The sequence below is a fragment of the Dermacentor variabilis genome, chromosome 5, assembly GCF_050947875.1.
Source record: "Dermacentor variabilis isolate Ectoservices chromosome 5, ASM5094787v1, whole genome shotgun sequence".
Classification (NCBI taxonomy): Eukaryota; Metazoa; Arthropoda; class Arachnida; order Ixodida; family Ixodidae; genus Dermacentor; species Dermacentor variabilis.
Window position 1 is genome coordinate 129,023,783 of NC_134572.1, and position 19,019 is coordinate 129,042,801.

General features: G+C 44.7%; 1 protein-coding gene across 3 annotated transcripts in view; it reads right to left on the reverse strand.

Moving 5' to 3' along the window:
- Positions 1-14,255: 14,255 nt before the first annotated feature.
- Positions 14,256-19,019, reverse strand: part of LOC142581968 (neprilysin-1-like) — a 55,520-nt gene continuing 50,756 nt past the window's right edge. For 2 of the 3 annotated variants that reach the window (XM_075691402.1, XM_075691401.1), the window contains one exon: positions 14,256-15,420. In XM_075691402.1, coding sequence (XP_075547517.1) covers positions 15,073-15,420 — 348 coding nt within the window. In that variant the 3' untranslated portion in view covers positions 14,256-15,072. The remainder of the gene's footprint in view (positions 15,421-19,019) is intronic. The other variant, XM_075691403.1, reaches the window with a different exon arrangement.

Here is a 19,019-nt window from a genome sequence, read left to right on the forward strand (position 1 = left end):
CATGGGCTATAGGCTTACCGATTTTCCATTTTTTCGAGCAAATTATTCTGAGCTAATTCATTTATTTCTCGCATAGAGAACAGCCAGCAGATGCGTTAGGAATGATTTTTGCGCCGCAGCAGCGCTTTGAGAGAAATTTTTCCAGCTGGCTGAGACAATATTTTCATGGGCTATAGGCGTACCGATTTTTCATTTTTTCGAGAAAATTATTCTGAGCTTATTCGTTTATTTCTCGCATAGAGAACACCCAGCAGATGCGTTAGGAGTGATTTTTGCGCCGCAGTAGCGCTTTGAGAGAAATTTTTCAAGCTGGCTGAGACAATATTTTCATGGGCTATAGGCTTACCGATTTTCCATTTTTTCGAGAAAATCATTCTGAGCTAATTCATTTATTTCTCGCATAGAGAACAGCCAGCAGATGCGTTAGGAGTGATTTTTGCGCCGCAGTAGCGCTTTGAGAGAAATTTTTCTAGCTGGCTGAGACAATATTTTCATGGGCTATAGGCTTACCGATTTTTCATTTTTTCGAGAAAATTATTCTGAGCTAATTCGTTTATTTCTCGCATAGAGAACAGCCAGCACGTGCGTTAGGAGTGATTTTTGCGCCGCAGCAGCGCTTTGAGAGAAATTTTTTTAGCTGGCTGAGACAATATTTTCATGGGCTATAGGTTACCGATTTTTCATTTTTTTTAGAAAATTATTCTGAGCTTATTCGTTTATTTCTCGCATAGAGAACAGCCAGCACGTGCTTTAGGAGTGATTTTTGCGCCGCAGCAGCGCTTTGAGAGAAATTTTTCAAGCTGGCTGAGACAATATTTTCATGGGCTATAGGCTTACCGATTTTCCATTTTTTCGAGAAAATTGTTCGGGGCTTATTTGTTGATTTCACGCATAGAGAACAGCCAGCACGTGTGTTAGGAGTGATTCTTGCGCCGCAGCAGCGCTTTGAGAGAAATTTTTCAAGCTGGCTGAGACAATATTTTCATGGCCTATAGGCTGACCGATTTTTCATTTTTTCGAGAAAATTGTTCGGGGCTTATTCGTTGATTTCTCGCATAGAGAACAGCCAGCACGAGCGTTAGGAGTAATTCTTGCGCCGCAGCAGCGCTTTGAGAGAAATTTTTCAAGCTGGCTGAGACAATATTTTCATGGGCTATAGGCTTACCGATTTTCCATTTTTTCGAGCAAATTATTCTGAGCTAATTCATTTATTTCTCGCATAGAGAACAGCCAGCAGATGCGTTAGGAATGATTTTTGCGCCGCAGCAGCGCTTTGAGAGAAATTTTTCCAGCTGGCTGAGACAATATTTTCATGGGCTATAGGCGTACCGATTTTTCATTTTTTCGAGAAAATTATTCTGAGCTTATTCGTTTATTTCTCGCATAGAGAACACCCAGCAGATGCGTTAGGAGTGATTTTTGCGCCGCAGTAGCGCTTTGAGAGAAATTTTTCAAGCTGGCTGAGACAATATTTTCATGGGCTATAGGCTTACCGATTTTCCATTTTTTCGAGAAAATTATTCTGAGCTTATTCGTTTATTTCTCGCAAAGAGAACAGCCAGCACGTGCGTTATAAGTGATTTTTGCGCCACTGCAGCGGTTTGAGAGAAATTTTTCTAGCTGGCTGAGACAATATTTTCATGGGCTATAGGCTTACCGATTTTCCATTTTTTCGAGAAAATTATTCTGAGCTTATTCGTTTATTTCTCGCATAGAGAACAGCCAGCAGATGCGTTAAGAGTGATTTTTGCGCCGCAGCAGCGCTTTGAGAGAAATTTTTCTTGCTGGCTGAGACAATATTTTCATGGGCTAATGGCGTACCGATTTTTCATTTTTTCGAGAACATTATTCTGAGCTTATTCGTTTATTTCTGGCATAGAGAACAGCCAGCACGTGCGTTAGGAGTGATTTTTGCGCCGCAGCAGCGCTTTGAGAGAAATTTTTCTAGCTCGCTGAGACAATATTTTCATGGGCTATAGGCTTACCGATTTTCCATTTTTTCGAGAAAATTATTCTTAGCTTATTCATTTATTTCTCGCATAGAGAACAGCCAGCACGTGCGTTAGGAGTGATTTTTGCGCCGCAGCAGCGCTTTGAGAGAAATTTTTTTAGCTGGCTGAGACAATATTTTCATGGGCTATAGGCTTACCGATTTTTCATTTTTTCGTGAAAATTTTTCTGAGCTCATTCGTTTATTTCTCGCATAGAGAACAGCCAGCAGATGCGTTAGGAGTGATTTTTGCGCCGCAGCAGCGCTTTGAGAGAAATTTTTCTAGCTGGCTAAGACAATATCTTAATGGGCTATAGGCTTACCGATTTTGCATTTTTTCGAGAAAATTATTTTGAGCTAATTCGTTTATTTCTCGCATAGAGAACAGCCAGCACGTGCGTTACGAGTGATTTTTGCGCCGCAGCAGCGCTTTGAGAGAAATTTTTCTAGCTGGCTGAGACAATATTTTCAAGGGCTATAATCTTAACGATTTTCCATTTTTTCGAGAAAATTATTTTGAGCTTATTCGTTTATTTCTCGCATAGAGAACAGCCAGCACGTGCATTAGGAGTGATTTTTGCGCCGCGGCAGCGCTTTGAGAGAAATTTTTCTAGCTGGCTGAGACAATATTTTCATGGGCTATAGGCTTACCGATTTTCCATTTATTCGAGAAAATTATTCTGAGCTTATTCGTTTATTTCTCGCATAGAGAACAGCCAGCAGATGCGTTAAGGGTGATTTTTGCGCCGCAGCAGCGCTTTGAGAGAAATTTTTCTAGCTGGCTGAGACAATATTTTCATGGGCTATAGGCTTACCGATTTTCCATTTTTTCGAGAAAATTATTCTGAGCTTATTCGTTTATTTCTCGCATAGAGAACAGCCAGCAGATGCTTTAGGAGTGATTTTTGCGCCGCAGCAGCGCTTTGAGAGAAATTTTTCCAGCTGGCTGAGACAATATTTTCATGGGCTATAGGATTACCGATTTTTCATTTTTTCGAGAAAATTATTCTGAGCTTATTCGTTTATTTCTCGCATAGAGAACAGCCAGCACGTGCGTTAGGAGTGATTTTTGCGCCGCAGCAGCGCTTTGAGAGAAATTTTTCTAGCTGGCTGAGACAATATTTTCATGGGCTATAGGCTTACCGATTTTCCATTTTTTCGAGAAAATTGTTCGGAGTTTATTCGTTTATTTCTCGCATAGAGAACAGCCAGCAGATACGTTAGGAGTGATTTTTGCGCCGCGGCAGCGGTTTGAGAGAAATTTTTCTAGCTAGCTGAGACAATATTTTCACGGGCTATAGGCTTACCGATTTTTCATTTTTTCGAGAAAATTATTCTGAGCTTATTCGTTTATTTCTCGCATAGAGAAAAGCCAGCAGATGCGTTAGGAGTGATTTTTGCGCCGCAGCAGCGCTTTAAGAGAAATTTTTCTAGCTGGCTGAGACAATATTTTCGTGGGCTATAGCCTTACCGATTTTTCATTTTTTCGAAAAAATTCTTCTGAGCTTATTCGTTTATTTCTGGCATAGAGAACAGCCAGCAGATGCGTTAGGAGTGATTTTTGCGCCGCAGCAGCGCTTTGAGAGAAATTTTTCTAGCTGGCTGAGACAATATTTTCTTGGGCTATAGGCTTACCGATTTTCCATTTTTTCGAGAAAATTATTCTGAGCTTATTCGTTTATTTCTCGCCCAGAGAACAGCCAGCAGATGCGGTAGGAGTGATTTTTGCGCCGCGGCAGCGCTTTGAGAGAAATTTTTCTAGCTGGCTGAGACAATATTTTCATGGGCTATAGGATTACCGATTTTTCATTTTTTCGAGAAAATTATTCTGAGCTTATTCGTTTATTTCTCGCATAGAGAACAGCCAGCACGTGCGTTAGGAGTGATTTTTGCGCCGCAGCAGCGCTTTGAGAGAAATTTTTCTAGCTGGCTGAGACAATATTTTCATGGGCTATAGGCTTACCGATTTTCCATTTTTTCGAGAAAATTGTTCGGAGTTTATTCGTTTATTTCTCGCATAGAGAACAGCCAGCAGATACGTTAGGAGTGATTTTTGCGCCGCGGCAGCGGTTTGAGAGACATTTTTCTAGCTGGCTGAGACAATATTTTCATGGGCTATAGGCTTACCGATTTTCCATTTTTTCGAGAAAATTATTCTGAGCTTATTCGTTTATTTCTCGCATAGAGAACAGCCAGCAGATGCGTTAGGAGTGATTTTTGCGCCGCAGCAGCGCTTTGAGAGAAATTTTTCTAGCTGGCTGAGACAATATTTTCACGGGCTATAGGCTTACCGATTTTTCATTTTTTCGGGAAAATTATTCTGAGCTTATTCGTTTATTTCTCGCATAGAGAAAAGCCAGCAGATGCGTTAGGAGTGATTCTTGCGCCGCAGCAGCGCTTTAAGAGAAATTTTTCTAGCTGGCTGAGACAATATTTTCGTGGGCTATAGGCTTACCGATTTTTCATTTTTTCGAAAAAATTCTTCTGAGCTTATTTGTTTATTTCTGGCATAGAGAACAGCCAGCACGTGCGTTAGGAGTGATTTTTGCGCCGCAGCAGCGCTTTGAGATAAATTTTTCTAGCTGGCTGAGACAATATTTTCATGGGCTATAGGCTTACCGATTTTCCATTTATTCGAGAAAATTATTCTGAGCTTATTCGTTTATTTCTCGCATAGAGAACAGCCAGCCGATGCGTTAGGAGTGATTTTTGCGCCGCAGCAGCGCTTTGAGAGAAATTTTTCTACCAGGCTGAGACAATATTTTCATGGGCTATAGGCTTACCGATTTTCCATTTTTTCGAGAAAATTATTCTGAGCTTATTCGTTTATTTCTCGCATAGAGAACAGCCAGCAGATGCGTTAGGAGGGATTTTTGCGCCGCAGCAGCGCTTTGAGAGAAATTTTTCTAGCTGGCTGAGACAATATTTTCATGGGCTACAGGCTTACTGATTTTGCATTTTTTCGAGAAAATTATTCTGAACTTATTCATTTATTTCTCACATAGCCAACAGCCAGCACGTGCGTTAGGAGTGATTTTTGTGCCGCAGCAGCGCTTTGAGATAAATTTTTTTAGCTGGCTGAGACAATATTTTCATGGGCTATAGGCTTACCGATTTTCCATTTTTTCGAGAAAATTATTCTGAGCTTATTCGTTTATTTCTCGCATAGAGAACAGCCAGCAGATGCGTTAGGAGTGATTCTTGCGCCGCAGCAGCGCTTTGAGAGAAATTTTTCTACCTCGCTGAGACAATATTTTCATGGGCTATAGGCTTACCGATTTTCCTTTTTTTCAGGAAATTTATTCTGAGCTTATTCGTTTATTTCTCGCATAGAGAACAGCCAGCAGATGCACTAGGAGTGATTATTGCGCCGCAGCAGCGCTTTGAGAGAAATTTTTCTAGCTGGCTGAGACAATATTTTCATGGGCTATAGGCTTACCGATTTTTCATTTTTTCGAGAAAATTATTCTGAGCTTATTCGTTTATTTCTCGCATAGAGAACAGCCAGCAGATACGTTAGGAGTGATTTTTGCGCCGCGGCAGCGGTTTGAGAGAAATTTTTCTAGCTGGCTGAGACAATATTTTCATGGGCTATAGGCTTACCGATTTTCCATTTTTTCGAGAAAATTATTCTGAGCTTATTCGTTTATTTCTCGCATAGAGAACAGCCAGCAGATGCGTTAGGAGTGATTTTTGCGCCGCAGCAGCGCTTTGAGAGAAATTTTTCTAGCTGGCTGAGACAATATTTTCACGGGCTATAGGCTTACCGATTTTTCATTTTTTCGGGAAAATTATTCTGAGCTTATTCGTTTATTTCTCGCATAGAGAAAAGCCAGCAGATGCGTTAGGAGTGATTCTTGCGCCGCAGCAGCGCTTTAAGAGAAATTTTTCTAGCTGGCTGAGACAATATTTTCGTGGGCTATAGGCTTACCGATTTTTCATTTTTTCGAAAAAATTCTTCTGAGCTTATTTGTTTATTTCTGGCATAGAGAACAGCCAGCACGTGCGTTAGGAGTGATTTTTGCGCCGCAGCAGCGCTTTGAGATAAATTTTTCTAGCTGGCTGAGACAATATTTTCATGGGCTATAGGCTTACCGATTTTCCATTTATTCGAGAAAATTATTCTGAGCTTATTCGTTTATTTCTCGCATAGAGAACAGCCAGCCGATGCGTTAGGAGTGATTTTTGCGCCGCAGCAGCGCTTTGAGAGAAATTTTTCTACCTGGCTGAGACAATATTTTCATGGGCTATAGGCTTACCGATTTTCCATTTTTTCGAGAAAATTATTCTGAGCTTATTCGTTTATTTCTCGCATAGAGAACAGCCAGCAGATGCGTTAGGAGGGATTTTTGCGCCGCAGCAGCGCTTTGAGAGAAATTTTTCTAGCTGGCTGAGACAATATTTTCATGGGCTACAGGCTTACCGATTTTGCATTTTTTCGAGAAAATTATTCTGAACTTATTCATTTATTTCTCACATAGCCAACAGCCAGCACGTGCGTTAGGAGTGATTTTTGTGCCGCAGCAGCGCTTTGAGATAAATTTTTTTAGCTGGCTGAGACAATATTTTCATGGGCTATAGGCTTACCGATTTTCCATTTTTTCGAGAAAATTATTCTGAGCTTATTCGTTTATTTCTCGCATAGAGAACAGCCAGCAGATGCGTTAGGAGTGATTCTTGCGCCGCAGCAGCGCTTTGAGAGAAATTTTTCTACCTCGCTGAGACAATATTTTCATGGGCTATAGGCTTACCGATTTTCCTTTTTTTCAGGAAATTTATTCTGAGCTTATTCGTTTATTTCTCGCATAGAGAACAGCCAGCAGATGCACTAGGAGTGATTATTGCGCCGCAGCAGCGCTTTGAGAGAAATTTTTCTAGCTGGCTGAGACAATATTTTCATGGGCTATAGGCTTACCGATTTTTCATTTTTTCGAGAAAATTATTCTGAGCTTATTCGTTTATTTCTCGCATAGAGAACAGCCAGCAAATGCACTAGGAGTGATTATTGCGCCGCAGCAGCGCTTTGAGAGAAATTTTTCTAGCTGGCTGAGACAATATTTTCATGGGCTATAGGCTTACCGATTTTCCATTTTTTCGAGAAAATTGTTCGGAGCTTATTCGTTTATTTCTCGCATAGAGAACAGCCAGCACGTGCGTTAGGAGTGATTTTTGCGCCGCAGCAGCGCTTTGAGAGAAATTTTTCTAGCTGGCTGAGACAATATTTTCATGGGCTATAGGCTTACCGATTTTCCATTTTTTCGAGAAAATTATTCTGAGCTTATTCGTTTATTTCTCGCATAGAGAACAGCCAGCAGATGCGTTAGGAGTGATTCTTGCGCCGCAGCAGCGCTTTGAGAGAAATTTTTCTACCTGGCTGAGACAATATTTTCATGGGCTATAGGCTTACCGATTTTCCTTTTTTTCAGGAAATTTATTCTGAGCTTATTCGTTTATTTCTCGCATAGAGAACAGCCAGCAGATGCACTAGGAGTGATTATTGCGCCGCAGCAGCGCTTTGAGAGAAATTTTTCTAGCTGGCTGAGACAATATTTTCATGGGCTATAGGCTTACCGATTTTTCATTTTTTCGAGAAAATTATTCTGAGCTTATTCGTTTATTTCTCGCATAGAGAACAGCCAGCAAATGCACTAGGAGTGATTATTGCGCCGCAGCAGCGCTTTGAGAGAAATTTTTCTAGCTGGCTGAGACAATATTTTCATGGGCTATAGGCTTACCGATTTTCCATTTTTTCGAGAAAATTGTTCGGAGCTTATTCGTTTATTTCTCGCATAGAGAACAGCCAGCACGTGCGTTAGGAGTGATTTTTGCGCCGCAGCAGCGCTTTGAGAGAAATTTTTCTAGCTGGCTGAGACAATATTTTCATGGGCTGTAGGCTTACCGATTTTCCATTTTTTCGAGAAAATTGTTCGGAGCTTATTCGTTTATTTCTCGCATAGAGAACAGCCAGCACGTGCGTTAGAAGTGATTTTTGCGCCGCAGCAGCGCTTTGAGAGAAATTTTTCTAGCTGGCTGAGACAATATTTTCATGGGCTATAGGCTTACCGATTTTCCATTTTTTCGAGAAAATTGTTCGGAGCTTATTCGTTTATTTCTCGCATAGAGAACAGCCAGCACGTGCGTTAGGAGTGATTTTTGCGCCGCAGCAGCGCTTTGAGAGAAATTTTTCTAGCTGGCTGAGACAATATTTTTATGGGCTTTAGGCTTACCGATTTTCCATTTTTTCGAGAAAATTGTTCGGAGCTTATTCGTTTATTTCTCGCTTAGAGAACAGCCAGCAGATGCGTTAGGAGTAATTTTCGTGCCGCAGCAGCGCTTTGAGAGAAATTTTTTTTCTGGCTGAGACAATATTTTCATGGGCTATAGGCTTACCGATTTTTCATTTTTTGGAGAAAATATTCTGAGCTTATCCGTTTAATTCTCGCATAGAGAACAGCCAGCACGTGCGTTGGGAGTAATTTTCGTGCTGCAGCAGCGCTTTGAGAGAAATTTTTCTAGTTGGCTGAGACTATATTTTCATGGGCAATAGGCTTACCGATTTTTCATTTTTTCGAGAAAATATTCTGAGCTTATCCGTTTAATTCTCGCATAGAGAACAGCCAGCACGTGCGTTGGGAGTAATTTTCGTGCTGCAGCAGCGCTTTGAGAGAAATTTTTCTAGTTGGCTGAGACAATATTTTCATGGGCAATAGGCTTACCGATTTTTCATTTTTTCGAGAAAATTATTCTGATCTTATTCGTTTTATTATCGCATAGAGAACAGCCAGCACGTGCGTTGGGAGTGATAAATAATAGCCTTACCAATTTTCAATTTTTTTTTCGAGAAAATTCTTCTGAGCTGAGCCGTTTATTTTGAGCGTAGATTGCAGCCAGCACGTGCGTTGGGAGCGATTCCTGCGCCGCAGCAGCGCTTTGAGAGAAATTTTTCTTGCTGGCTGATGCAATATTCTCATGGTCTATAGGCTTACGGATTTTTCATATTTTTCGAAAAAATTATTCGGAGCTTATTTGTTTAATAAGTGCGTAGATTGGAGACTGCACGTGCGTGGGGAGCGATGCTTGCGCAGCGGCAGTGCTTTGAGAGAAATTTGTTCAGCTGTCTGGGGCAATATATTCATGGGCTTATCGCTTTTTTTCCTTTTTTCGAGAAACTTTTTCTGAGCTATTTCTTTTATTCAGCGCGTAGATTGGAGTCTGTGAAAATATTATCTCATGCAGGACACAAAATTTCTCTCAAAGCGCTGGTTCGCCGCAGGCATCGCTCCCCACGCACGTGCTGACTTCAATCTACGCGCCAAGGCTGCTCCGACATTTTACTGAGCTATTGGCATATCTTCTTCCCTGCAAAATCTAATTTCAACAATTCTTTTATTCATCGCTTAAATAACCTGCAGCGCATTAGCATGCAGAGTGATACGACGAACTAGTTCTTTCCAGAGAAGTAAGTGCAGCAAGGCTGCGCCGACATTTTACTAGGCTATAGACTTACCTTTCTTTCTCTGCAAAAGCTAATTTCCCCAATTCTATTATCCATCGCCTAAATAGATGGAAACACTTGCGTTAGCATCTTAATGATTTGAGCGGCCAGTCGCGCGGCAACTTTACATGTATTCGCGGGCTTCTTTCTCGCACCAAAATCTTATGTAGCATACAGTGAGCAACAGAAAGATGTGTCGGGAGTTTGTCATGTTTTTGTACATTTTCTTCATTGAAGCTTTTAATCGATTTAATGTATGTGAGAGGTGATTTGATTAGAATTTTGATACTATGTGGAATTAAACGGAATTGAAAAAAAATTAATCTATTTCCAAGCGACGGCAAACAAGCTTGATTCTGTCCAGCTACTTCGCCTTGCATATATTTAAATCTTGTTGCATGATAGTTGGGACACCTTATATAAGTTGACATATGTAAACACACATTACGTGCATACACCCTTCAAATGCAACTTTTAGTGCATCTAGTCGGTTCACTAATGCTGCGGAGGTTGCTAAATTGTTCTAGTCTTCACTTACCTGAGGGATGAATGAGCGAAAATTCCGGTTATTCTTACACACGGGAACACCGACATTGTATTGATGGTCTGCGCAAGACGAAGCGTGAAATCTCCGTTCATTTTGTAGTGTTTTCGCGGTGGGGAAGCAGGAGACGAAGTAAGAAGGCGTAAGAAAACCTAACGTTGTTTATTCCATGACGGCTCGTAGAGTAATGCAGCTCTGTGGCCACATGGCTGGGTTAATAGAACAAGCTGTTGCGGCAATCGCGCCGCCGCTATCGTTCTAGCGGTGATGATAACACAACACTCCTCCCTTTTATTTCAGAAGGTGCACTTGCATCCTTATAAAGAACGCGCTTAGTATCGCTCGGGTGGACGTCGTTGTCTTGACGGATAGCGCCTTTACGGAGCTGATGTCTCTGATGGAGGAGCGGGAGCTGGAGGGACAGACTCCAGGGGCACCGGCTCTTCTGACGTTGGTTGGTCGCCAGTCTGGCTTTGAGGGAAGGTCAGGAACCCCTCCGTGAAGTCCGAGTGGGATGCCCTTGGTGTCATCATAGTTCCTGCGCCAGCAAGCAGCGCGTCGAGATGCCGACGCCAGATGAACTTGCCTTTGACTTTGTCTTGAACTCACCGTGACTTTGTATGAGACTGTTCCAGCTTTCTTCAGAACGATACCACGAACCCACTTCGTTGAGCATCTGTAATTGCGAACTAAAACACTGTCGTTAACACAAAAACCGTCTCTGTTGCTCCTCCGCTGATGCACTTGGGTGAACTGACTGTGTATCACCTTCCCCTCCACGGTAGGCTTCATTGCATCCAGCCTGGTGCGCAATCTTCTACCCATCAACAGGTTAGCTGGAGCTTCTCCAGTCGTATGGTGAGGCGTGTTTCGGCACGCCAATAAGAAGTTGTGAAGTGTTTCTTCGACAGACTCACTGAGAGATGACTTGCGTAGAGCAAACTTCAACGTTTGCACGAAACGTTCCGCCAGACTATTTGTGCTTGGGTGATAAAGGGCGCTCGCAACATGTCTGGTCACGACGTCCCGCGCAAACGCCTTGAACTCTTCGGACACCAGTTGTGGTCCATTGTTGGACAACACCGTCTCCGGCACTCAGAATCTCCAGAAAAGTTCACGCAAGCAGGCAACAGTACGCTCGGACGTTGTGCTTCGCATAACGAACACTTCCGGCCACTTCGAGCGAGCATCTACAACCACTAAAAACGTAGTTCCTCGGAAAGGTCCCGCGAAGACCAAGTGAATTCGCCTCCATGGTTCGGTCGGCCATGCCCATGGAAGCAGAGGTGCCTCAAATGGATCATTCCGTTGTTCCTGGCAGGCTTGGCAACTTCGTACCTTTGTCTCTGGAGTCTGCATCAATTGACGGCCACCACACGTAGCTGCGAGCCAGCTCCTTGCTCCGCGCAATGCCTGGATGACCTAGGTGCAGTTCGTCGAGCACGGATTCCCTAAGAGGGTACGGAATAACAACCCTCAGGCCATACATGAGGCACCCTTGATGCACGCTAATCTGCAAATGTCTGTCGAAAAATGGTTTTAAGCTTGCATCGCGGAAGTGCAGTGGCCCTGAGGCCCCCATTTACCCTCGCATTAAAAAATAGTGCAATGGCCAGCCTATGCTTGTAAGCCGGAGAACTTTACTGAGCACCGGATCAAGTGCTGGAGCGAGCGCAATCTGTTTGGCGGACACAGGTATAGAGTCCATGGAGAGTCAAAGCATAAAACGATTCCTCGCCTTCGGACGTGCCGTCTTCAGTAAGCTGGAGCGGCAACCTTGAAAATCTGCTTCGTCATAATTGGACTTTTTGCACACGAGCGAGTACTTGTAAGCGGCGTCTGTTAATGCGAGCGACCCATAAACACAGGCCGAGAGCTTCCATCTTCACTTACATGAGAAAGTCCTGCACCCACACCGTACTGGGAAGCGTCACATGCCACTTGCAAAGGTTTATCTGTGTCCTAATACGCCAGGATCCAGGGTGACGCCAACGCATTCTTGATTTCGTCGAACGCCCCTTGACACGATTCATCGCAGAGCCATGGCTGGTCGTGACGCAGCAGTTTGTAAAGTGGACTCGCCAGAGTAGACAATCCAGGAACAAACTTCTCTCAGTAATTTACAATGCCCAGAAACGATTGTAGTTGCTGCTTGCCTGTGCGTGCGGACGCTTTCATCAGTGCTTTTATCTTGTCTGGCCTTGTGCTGACACCTGCTGCACTGATAACATGACCCAGATACTGTAATTCCGTTTGGAAAAATGAACACTTTTCTTTCCTTACTCGAACCCCGCGCTCACTAAACCGCTTCAGAACCGCTTCGAGATTTGCAAAATGCTCGTCTGACGTCTTGCCGGTAATGAGAACGTCATCCAAATAGCAGCTGACTCCTTTCAGGCCTTTCAACAATGTGTCCATAATTCTTTGGAAAATGGAAGGTGCCGAAGAAACCCCTAACGGCAGCCTGTTTACGGAAAAAAATTTCTTTGAGTATTTAGTGTCAAGTACTTACTTGACGACTCCGACATTATTACCTGCTGATAGGTTCGATTTAGGTCAATTTTAGAAAATTCCTGGCCCCCAGCGGGCGCGGTGAACATCTCGTCGATTCTCGGAAGTGGATAGCAATCAGTTTCAACACAAGGGTTTAGGGTGGTCTTATAATCGCCGCATGGTCTTATGCCACCGTCCTTCTTCACTACTGGCACAACCGGCGTGGCGTAGTCACTTGCCGCGACTGGTGAAATGACTCCCATGTCTTCCAACTTCTTAAGCTCAGCCTCGAATGCCGGTTGCAGTGCAAAGGGCACACTTCTTGCCTTCATAAATTTTGGCACGCTACCTTCTTTCAGGGACAATTTCGCGCTTTTTTTTCTGTATTTGTCCCCAGTTCGTCCGGAAACAAACTAGTACCTGTCTAGAAAAGCGCGCAGCCTAGAACATGCAGAATCGTCCCACCTGGGAATAGCGTTCAGCTTGAACATACGGCTCCAGTCGAGTCGGATGGCTTGCAACCATTGACCTAGCAGAGGGGGTCCATTTCTCTCGTGATGTAAAAAGGCAGCTGAGCCCTCTGCTCTCCGTAATGCACGGCAACGTGAGCAACTCCGACAGGCTGGATGATGGCTCCATCGAACGTTTGCAGCTTCAGCGTCGTAGGCATGACCTTGATTGAGGGAAACATTTGACGAAACTGATCCAAAGACATTACGGACACAGTAGCCCAAGTATCGGGCTTCATTTCCAAGGGTACTTCTTGTACGTGCATTGAAATTTTTATCGGCTCCGGACCAGGCGAAACAATTCCCTTCACCTTAACAGAAGCTTGAACGGGACTAAACACCTTCATCACGTTTCGACGCGCTCCCTTCGTCGTTCTCTGCTTGTTAGCTTGGCACACTCTTTGAATGTGACCTTTCTTATCACATTTGAAACAGATGACCGCAACGTGCGGGCACAGTCTGCTTGCATGCTTCGCAGACCCGCAGCGGTAGCAATTTTCCTGCGTCATATCAGTTTCCCCAAGCGCTCCGACTTTGTGAACGTCTGATACGCTTGATTCCGAAGCGTGTGCTTCTGCCACGCTCTTTTTCGCCGCTTCCATGGCTAGCGCTCGTCCTACGGCTTTCTGGAAGGTTAGCTTGTTACCCTCCGTGAATAACACGCGCTGTATATCTTCTCGACACAGAGCGCAGACAAAACGGTCCCGCAATGACTGATCGAGGCAGGATTCAAATTCACATGTCTGGGCCAATTTCCGCAACTGCGCAACGTATTCCGAAATTGATTCAGTCTCAAGTTGCGCTCTTCTGTGAAATTTTGCGTGTTCGCTAATTACCGACAGCTTCGGTGACAAATGGTCACCAAAAAGTCTCTTTAAGAACTCGAAACCTTCAACTGACGAAAATTTCGGCGCAGTCAACGACTCGAGAAGCCTGTACGTCTTTGGGCCTATGAGAGTCAAAAAAGCGTGTACCTTGTCGTCCTCGGGGATACGGTTGACCTGAAGAAACGACGACAAGAGTTCCTCGCACGACGGCCAGTCGCTTGCGGACTCGTCACAGAGCTCGAGGTGTCCCAGTCGACTCACGATTTGCGCCACTGCACACGCCGCGGCTGGACCTTCCGTAGCGATGTCAGCTTGCCGCAGAATTGGTCAGAATCCAACCCTCGTCGCCAATATAGTGTTTTCGCGAAGGGGAAACAGCAGACGAAGGAAGAAGGCGTAAGCAAAACCAAACGTGGTTTATTCCATGACGGCTCGTAGTGGAATGCAGCTCGGTGGCCTCATGACTGGGTTAAATAACAAGCTTTCGCGATAATCTCGCCGCCGATATCGCTCTAGCGGCGATGATAACACAACATAATTTCTTCATCGAGTCTGTCTGCGAGCAGCGCTTCATGAAACACCAGCATGAGTTCGCTTTTATTATTATTGTGTTAATCTGTGCAAATGCGTGCCCATCAGATGGATTTAGAGCTTGAGAACGATACTGCTGCCTAATATATTCGCTGACGGGGGCAGCACTGTAGTAAGACAGACACATGAAAGATCTCACTTCATTTGCATTCCCATGTATCCTCCTAAAGAACTAAGGAACAGAAAATACAACCCAGTCGAAAAAGAATCCATTTGAGCTTCAGAGCAAGCTAACTTATTTAATATATTTGGCCGAAAGAAACCCGTAATGAGGCGATCGAGATACATGTCAAAGGTATACGTAGTGTCTGGGTGAGAGTAATATCTTCGTCCTCCACAAACGTAACGAAAAGAGGAATGCTCTTTTCTTTGCGACCAAAACGAACGCAGTCAACTTAGGAAGACCAGAAGGTGTGCCATGTATTCTTCTATTAATCTGTGCGCAAAAAGCCATTCCGTTAGCTCTGTACTACAGTTTCATGTCTTATTATATACAAAAGCGTTACACGAAATTTCTATGCACCTCCAACGTTTCGTCATACACGCTACACTCTGCCCACGCTGAGGTTTCAGTTTAAACAAATCTATGTGCGCCGCAGTGCTTGCAGCGTGTACACGCGCGGCTACTCCCAGAAGGAGCATTTCGATGGTGGGTTCATGGGCGCCCCCGGTGAGCAGGAGAATGCGGTCGCAAACTCGGGCGTGTTTCGCAACGGCACGATGCAGCGCGAGCGGCCGGACCAGTACCGACTGTTGCGCATCCTCTTGGTGATCAGGTCGCACCACTTGAGGCAGTGCGCAACGAAAAAAGTCTGCTCGGCGCTTAGCCCGACGTCGGGGACCACGGCCAGGCGCTCTTGAGGAGTTAGGCGATTGTACGCCGCGTACGCCAGTTGGAGGCCATTGAAGTCCGCGAAGCCCTCCGAGTCAATGTCGTCGTCGATAGTGATCCCGGCCCGCTCTTGCTCCGCCTGCGATAGATGTCCAAGGCTAATAACAGTGCCGATACCAACGTCCTTTCAAACCAATAGCTTACCTAAAGACGAGATGCCCACAGGCAGATCACGTTCCTCGATTTTAGCAAGCCACACGGCGCCACTTTCAAACCAGTACCTATGTGACATTTTGACGTTCCATTTAATTACCACAGCTGTAATATGGACACTCGCGACATGTTCGCGCCGCCGCCGTCAGCGCCGTCGTGCTGTCACGGTATATCGTCGGCATATGCGCGGACGCGATTGGCGGGTTAGACGGTCTACAGTAGAGCGATAGACGCGCAGTGCGCGCGGTTGCAAACAAGAAAAAAGAGAAAATGACGAAGAAAGTGACTCACCGCCATGCTCTGTACAGCCAGATCGGCAGTGCAGTTCTGCACTAGAGCGCAATTAACTCTTCCGCTACTGGCTCAAGCATTCCGAGCACAAACACTAGCATCCTTCCCGTAGCTGTGGGAGCACAATTGTCTGAGCGGACCCGACGCCCAGCGTCGAGCTACATTCGCCAACGGTTTTCCTTCAGCCTCGTCTAGTGCGGCAATTGAGCTGCGACACCTGCAATACTGATGGAGGTGCTTCTCATCCAGCCACGATTCTTGAACGCCTGGTATGCACCAGAGTCCTTTCCCTGCCACGCAGTAGGAGCATGCCTCGCTTGTTGCGCCTCGCCAATTGGTCGCCCTCGTGTATTGTTAGGACACCGTCCGAGGGGCTTCAGCATAACGCTAAACCTTGCTATCACTTTCTGTTGATCGCTTTTCGGCTGCAACTGCCGAATGCTTTACTTTAGGGGAAGCGCAAGCATTTCGAAACCCTATACAAATGCCGGAATACCTTTAAGTGCTTTAATTATTTACGATGTAGCTTTCCTATACAATCCACTTGCGGTTTCCGTTCCAAGGTGATGGACCTGTCGTGACCTCATGCTGCAGAAGGTGGTCACGTGGAAGAAAAACGCAGCGGCGTTCTGGTTCGCGTGGCTGAGCGCAGAACATATAGGAAAGGCACCACAAAACGCCAACATATAGGCCGCGCAACGACTACCGCAGTATAGCAGATGACAAAGCGAGACAGATGCTGTGCATCGCGCAGTCCTCTCGTTCACAGATGCAGTGTTTATAGCGTTTTTTTTTCAAGGCCTTTTTTTTTAGTTTCGGAACTCCTTTCCTCGCCTACGAGTAGCAGGTGGCCCGCTGCCGTTCCCCCCACCGCCGTGCTGCCATCGACCTTAGCGACAAGTGTCCGAGCGTCGACGGCTATACCCTGGCGTGGTTATGGTTGTGTGCCATGGAGATTGGCATTTACATTGGGCTCATTAATTAAAGGAGCGTTCTAGCTTCACAACTTTGAGAGCGCAGCTCTTAGGCGCCCGTACCTGCGGCGACCACCGGCGTCGGCGTAACACAGTGAACGAGGACACAAGCAACAGACGAAATGACAACGTAGAGGGCCGCGTGCAATGAAAGGCGGTGCCAGTGAATAGAGCGCGAGGGGGAAAGGGGAGGTGGACGGTGCAGCGGCACCATATGGTGCAAAGCGGTGGAGGAGGGTATAATGAAAGTGAGAGAAGAAAAGCGCAGTGCCGCGCAATACGTGTCATGCGATGATCGCTATGTAGGAGACGGTGCCAAAGTACCACACGTGGTCTGTTCACGTTTTCATCGTTCTTCGGTCACAGCTTTTCACTGGCTTACAAATGCTAAACGTTATCCCTCGACGCACGACGTGTCTGCATGTATCAGAAGTTTCTCGAATGTTATCGATAGATCTATCCGCCGGCTGTTTTCACCAAAGCTTTTTGTGATCTGACTGTATGCGCGACGCGAATTGTGTAGTACTTTCTGGAAGCCACGCGGACACCAGAGGTTACACTGGAATCTTTGATAAGTAATGTATAAAAGTCGACAAGCTGGACCCGCAGGTAAGATTCTCGAAGGTCGCCGCTATAGTTGAGCTTGAGCGTTACTTGTTTTGCTGTGCACAAGTTTGCCCAATAAAGAGTAATTTGCGACTCCCTGTTTCGACACTGTGTCGTTCTTCTCTGTCACTACCACGGTACAATAAATCCTAATGCAAAACATTATCAGCCAGTTCTTTTTAAACAATGTGCGATGCAACCGATAGAAGTGCTTCGTCTGCCGCAGCTGCTAAAGGAACTGCTTCCGAGCTTCTCAGCACCGCCTTCGAGAAGACCCTGTCGCTCAGAATGAAATTCTATGCAACAATACATTGTGAATTCAAAACACCTAAACAGCTGTGTTCAAAAGTCGCATTAGGGAGTAGCGTAATCGTCGGTGAATTTTCTTTATACTCTTACATACGAAGAATTTAATGAGCTGTATCTGATTGAAATCTGAATTAAAGCTGTGTTCCTGTAAGTGTCCTCCTTTTAAGTAAAATGAAAGCAGCTTTCCGGAGAGATCTTCGACGCTCCGCGCATGAAACGTGTGCTGAAGACGAACACCTCTTTCTACCGTGGTATAAGGCCTGTGTGACATTGGGCCTGTGTATCCGCGGAGTAACACACAGCTATCACTTATTACTCCCATAATCGGCTGCGCTAAATGCACTGAAACGTTACATCATCGCTATCCATGGGCAGAAGGGTTTAGCGTATTTAATTATTTAGAAAGCTCCAAGATCGCATATTATTCAAATACTTCCGCTTACAAATGTTCTCGAAGAATGCATCATTTTTCCAACTTACAGACATAGTTATGCGAAGCTATTTTGTTTTCAAGTCATGACATTGAATTAAAAGAAGGAATGCCCACTCATGCCTCACTGTTGCCTTGTTCAGGCGACAGCAAGCCATATCGAAGGACGGGGGTTTTGCTTCTTATTGTCGAAATTTCAAGGCTGATATACACGTGCCAGATCTCATTAGTGCACTTACTTGTCGTAAAATACCGCAAAGTTAACCCCGCGATCCGAATGCACTTCAGGCGCTTTAAACGTCATGCAAGGCACCCTCTTGCGCCAGCTACGCGCCTAACAGCAAGTTCTTTGTTCAACAGAATTCAACCGTTCACGTTAAAGAAAGCATCCCATACTTACAATTTGTGTGCAAGTTAAGGAGTACTCAGAATGAAAATATATGTCACCTTTATTATTACAAAACACTCGTCACGAGCACGCCAGCCAATGGCTCTCCCAAAGTATATCATTAAAGTTAGGCATTACCACACTGTTATTGTGAAATAAATAAATGCAATTGAAAGTGGATTAAAAGAAAGCAAGCCGCAGATGGGACACGAACTTGCTTCTTCTTTTCATCCACTTTCATTTTCATTTAATTCTCATTTATCTATTTCAATTAAGAACTGCGGATAATTTCGCCTATGCTGTCCATGGTGTCTTTGTTTGTTGGCTTCTTATGATAATATTAATAAATATCGGGCGTCTTGGTTTCCTTTATTCTCCTTGATTAAACAGTGAGGGTCTCGAATCCGGCAGCTTTTATGCCTTCGTGTAGCATGTGTGACAATTCATATTTAACAGCGCCAAAAAACACACGGATCAGTACCAATTAGGTGGCACCCAAACCCATCTGAATTAGCATGAGTGGGTTT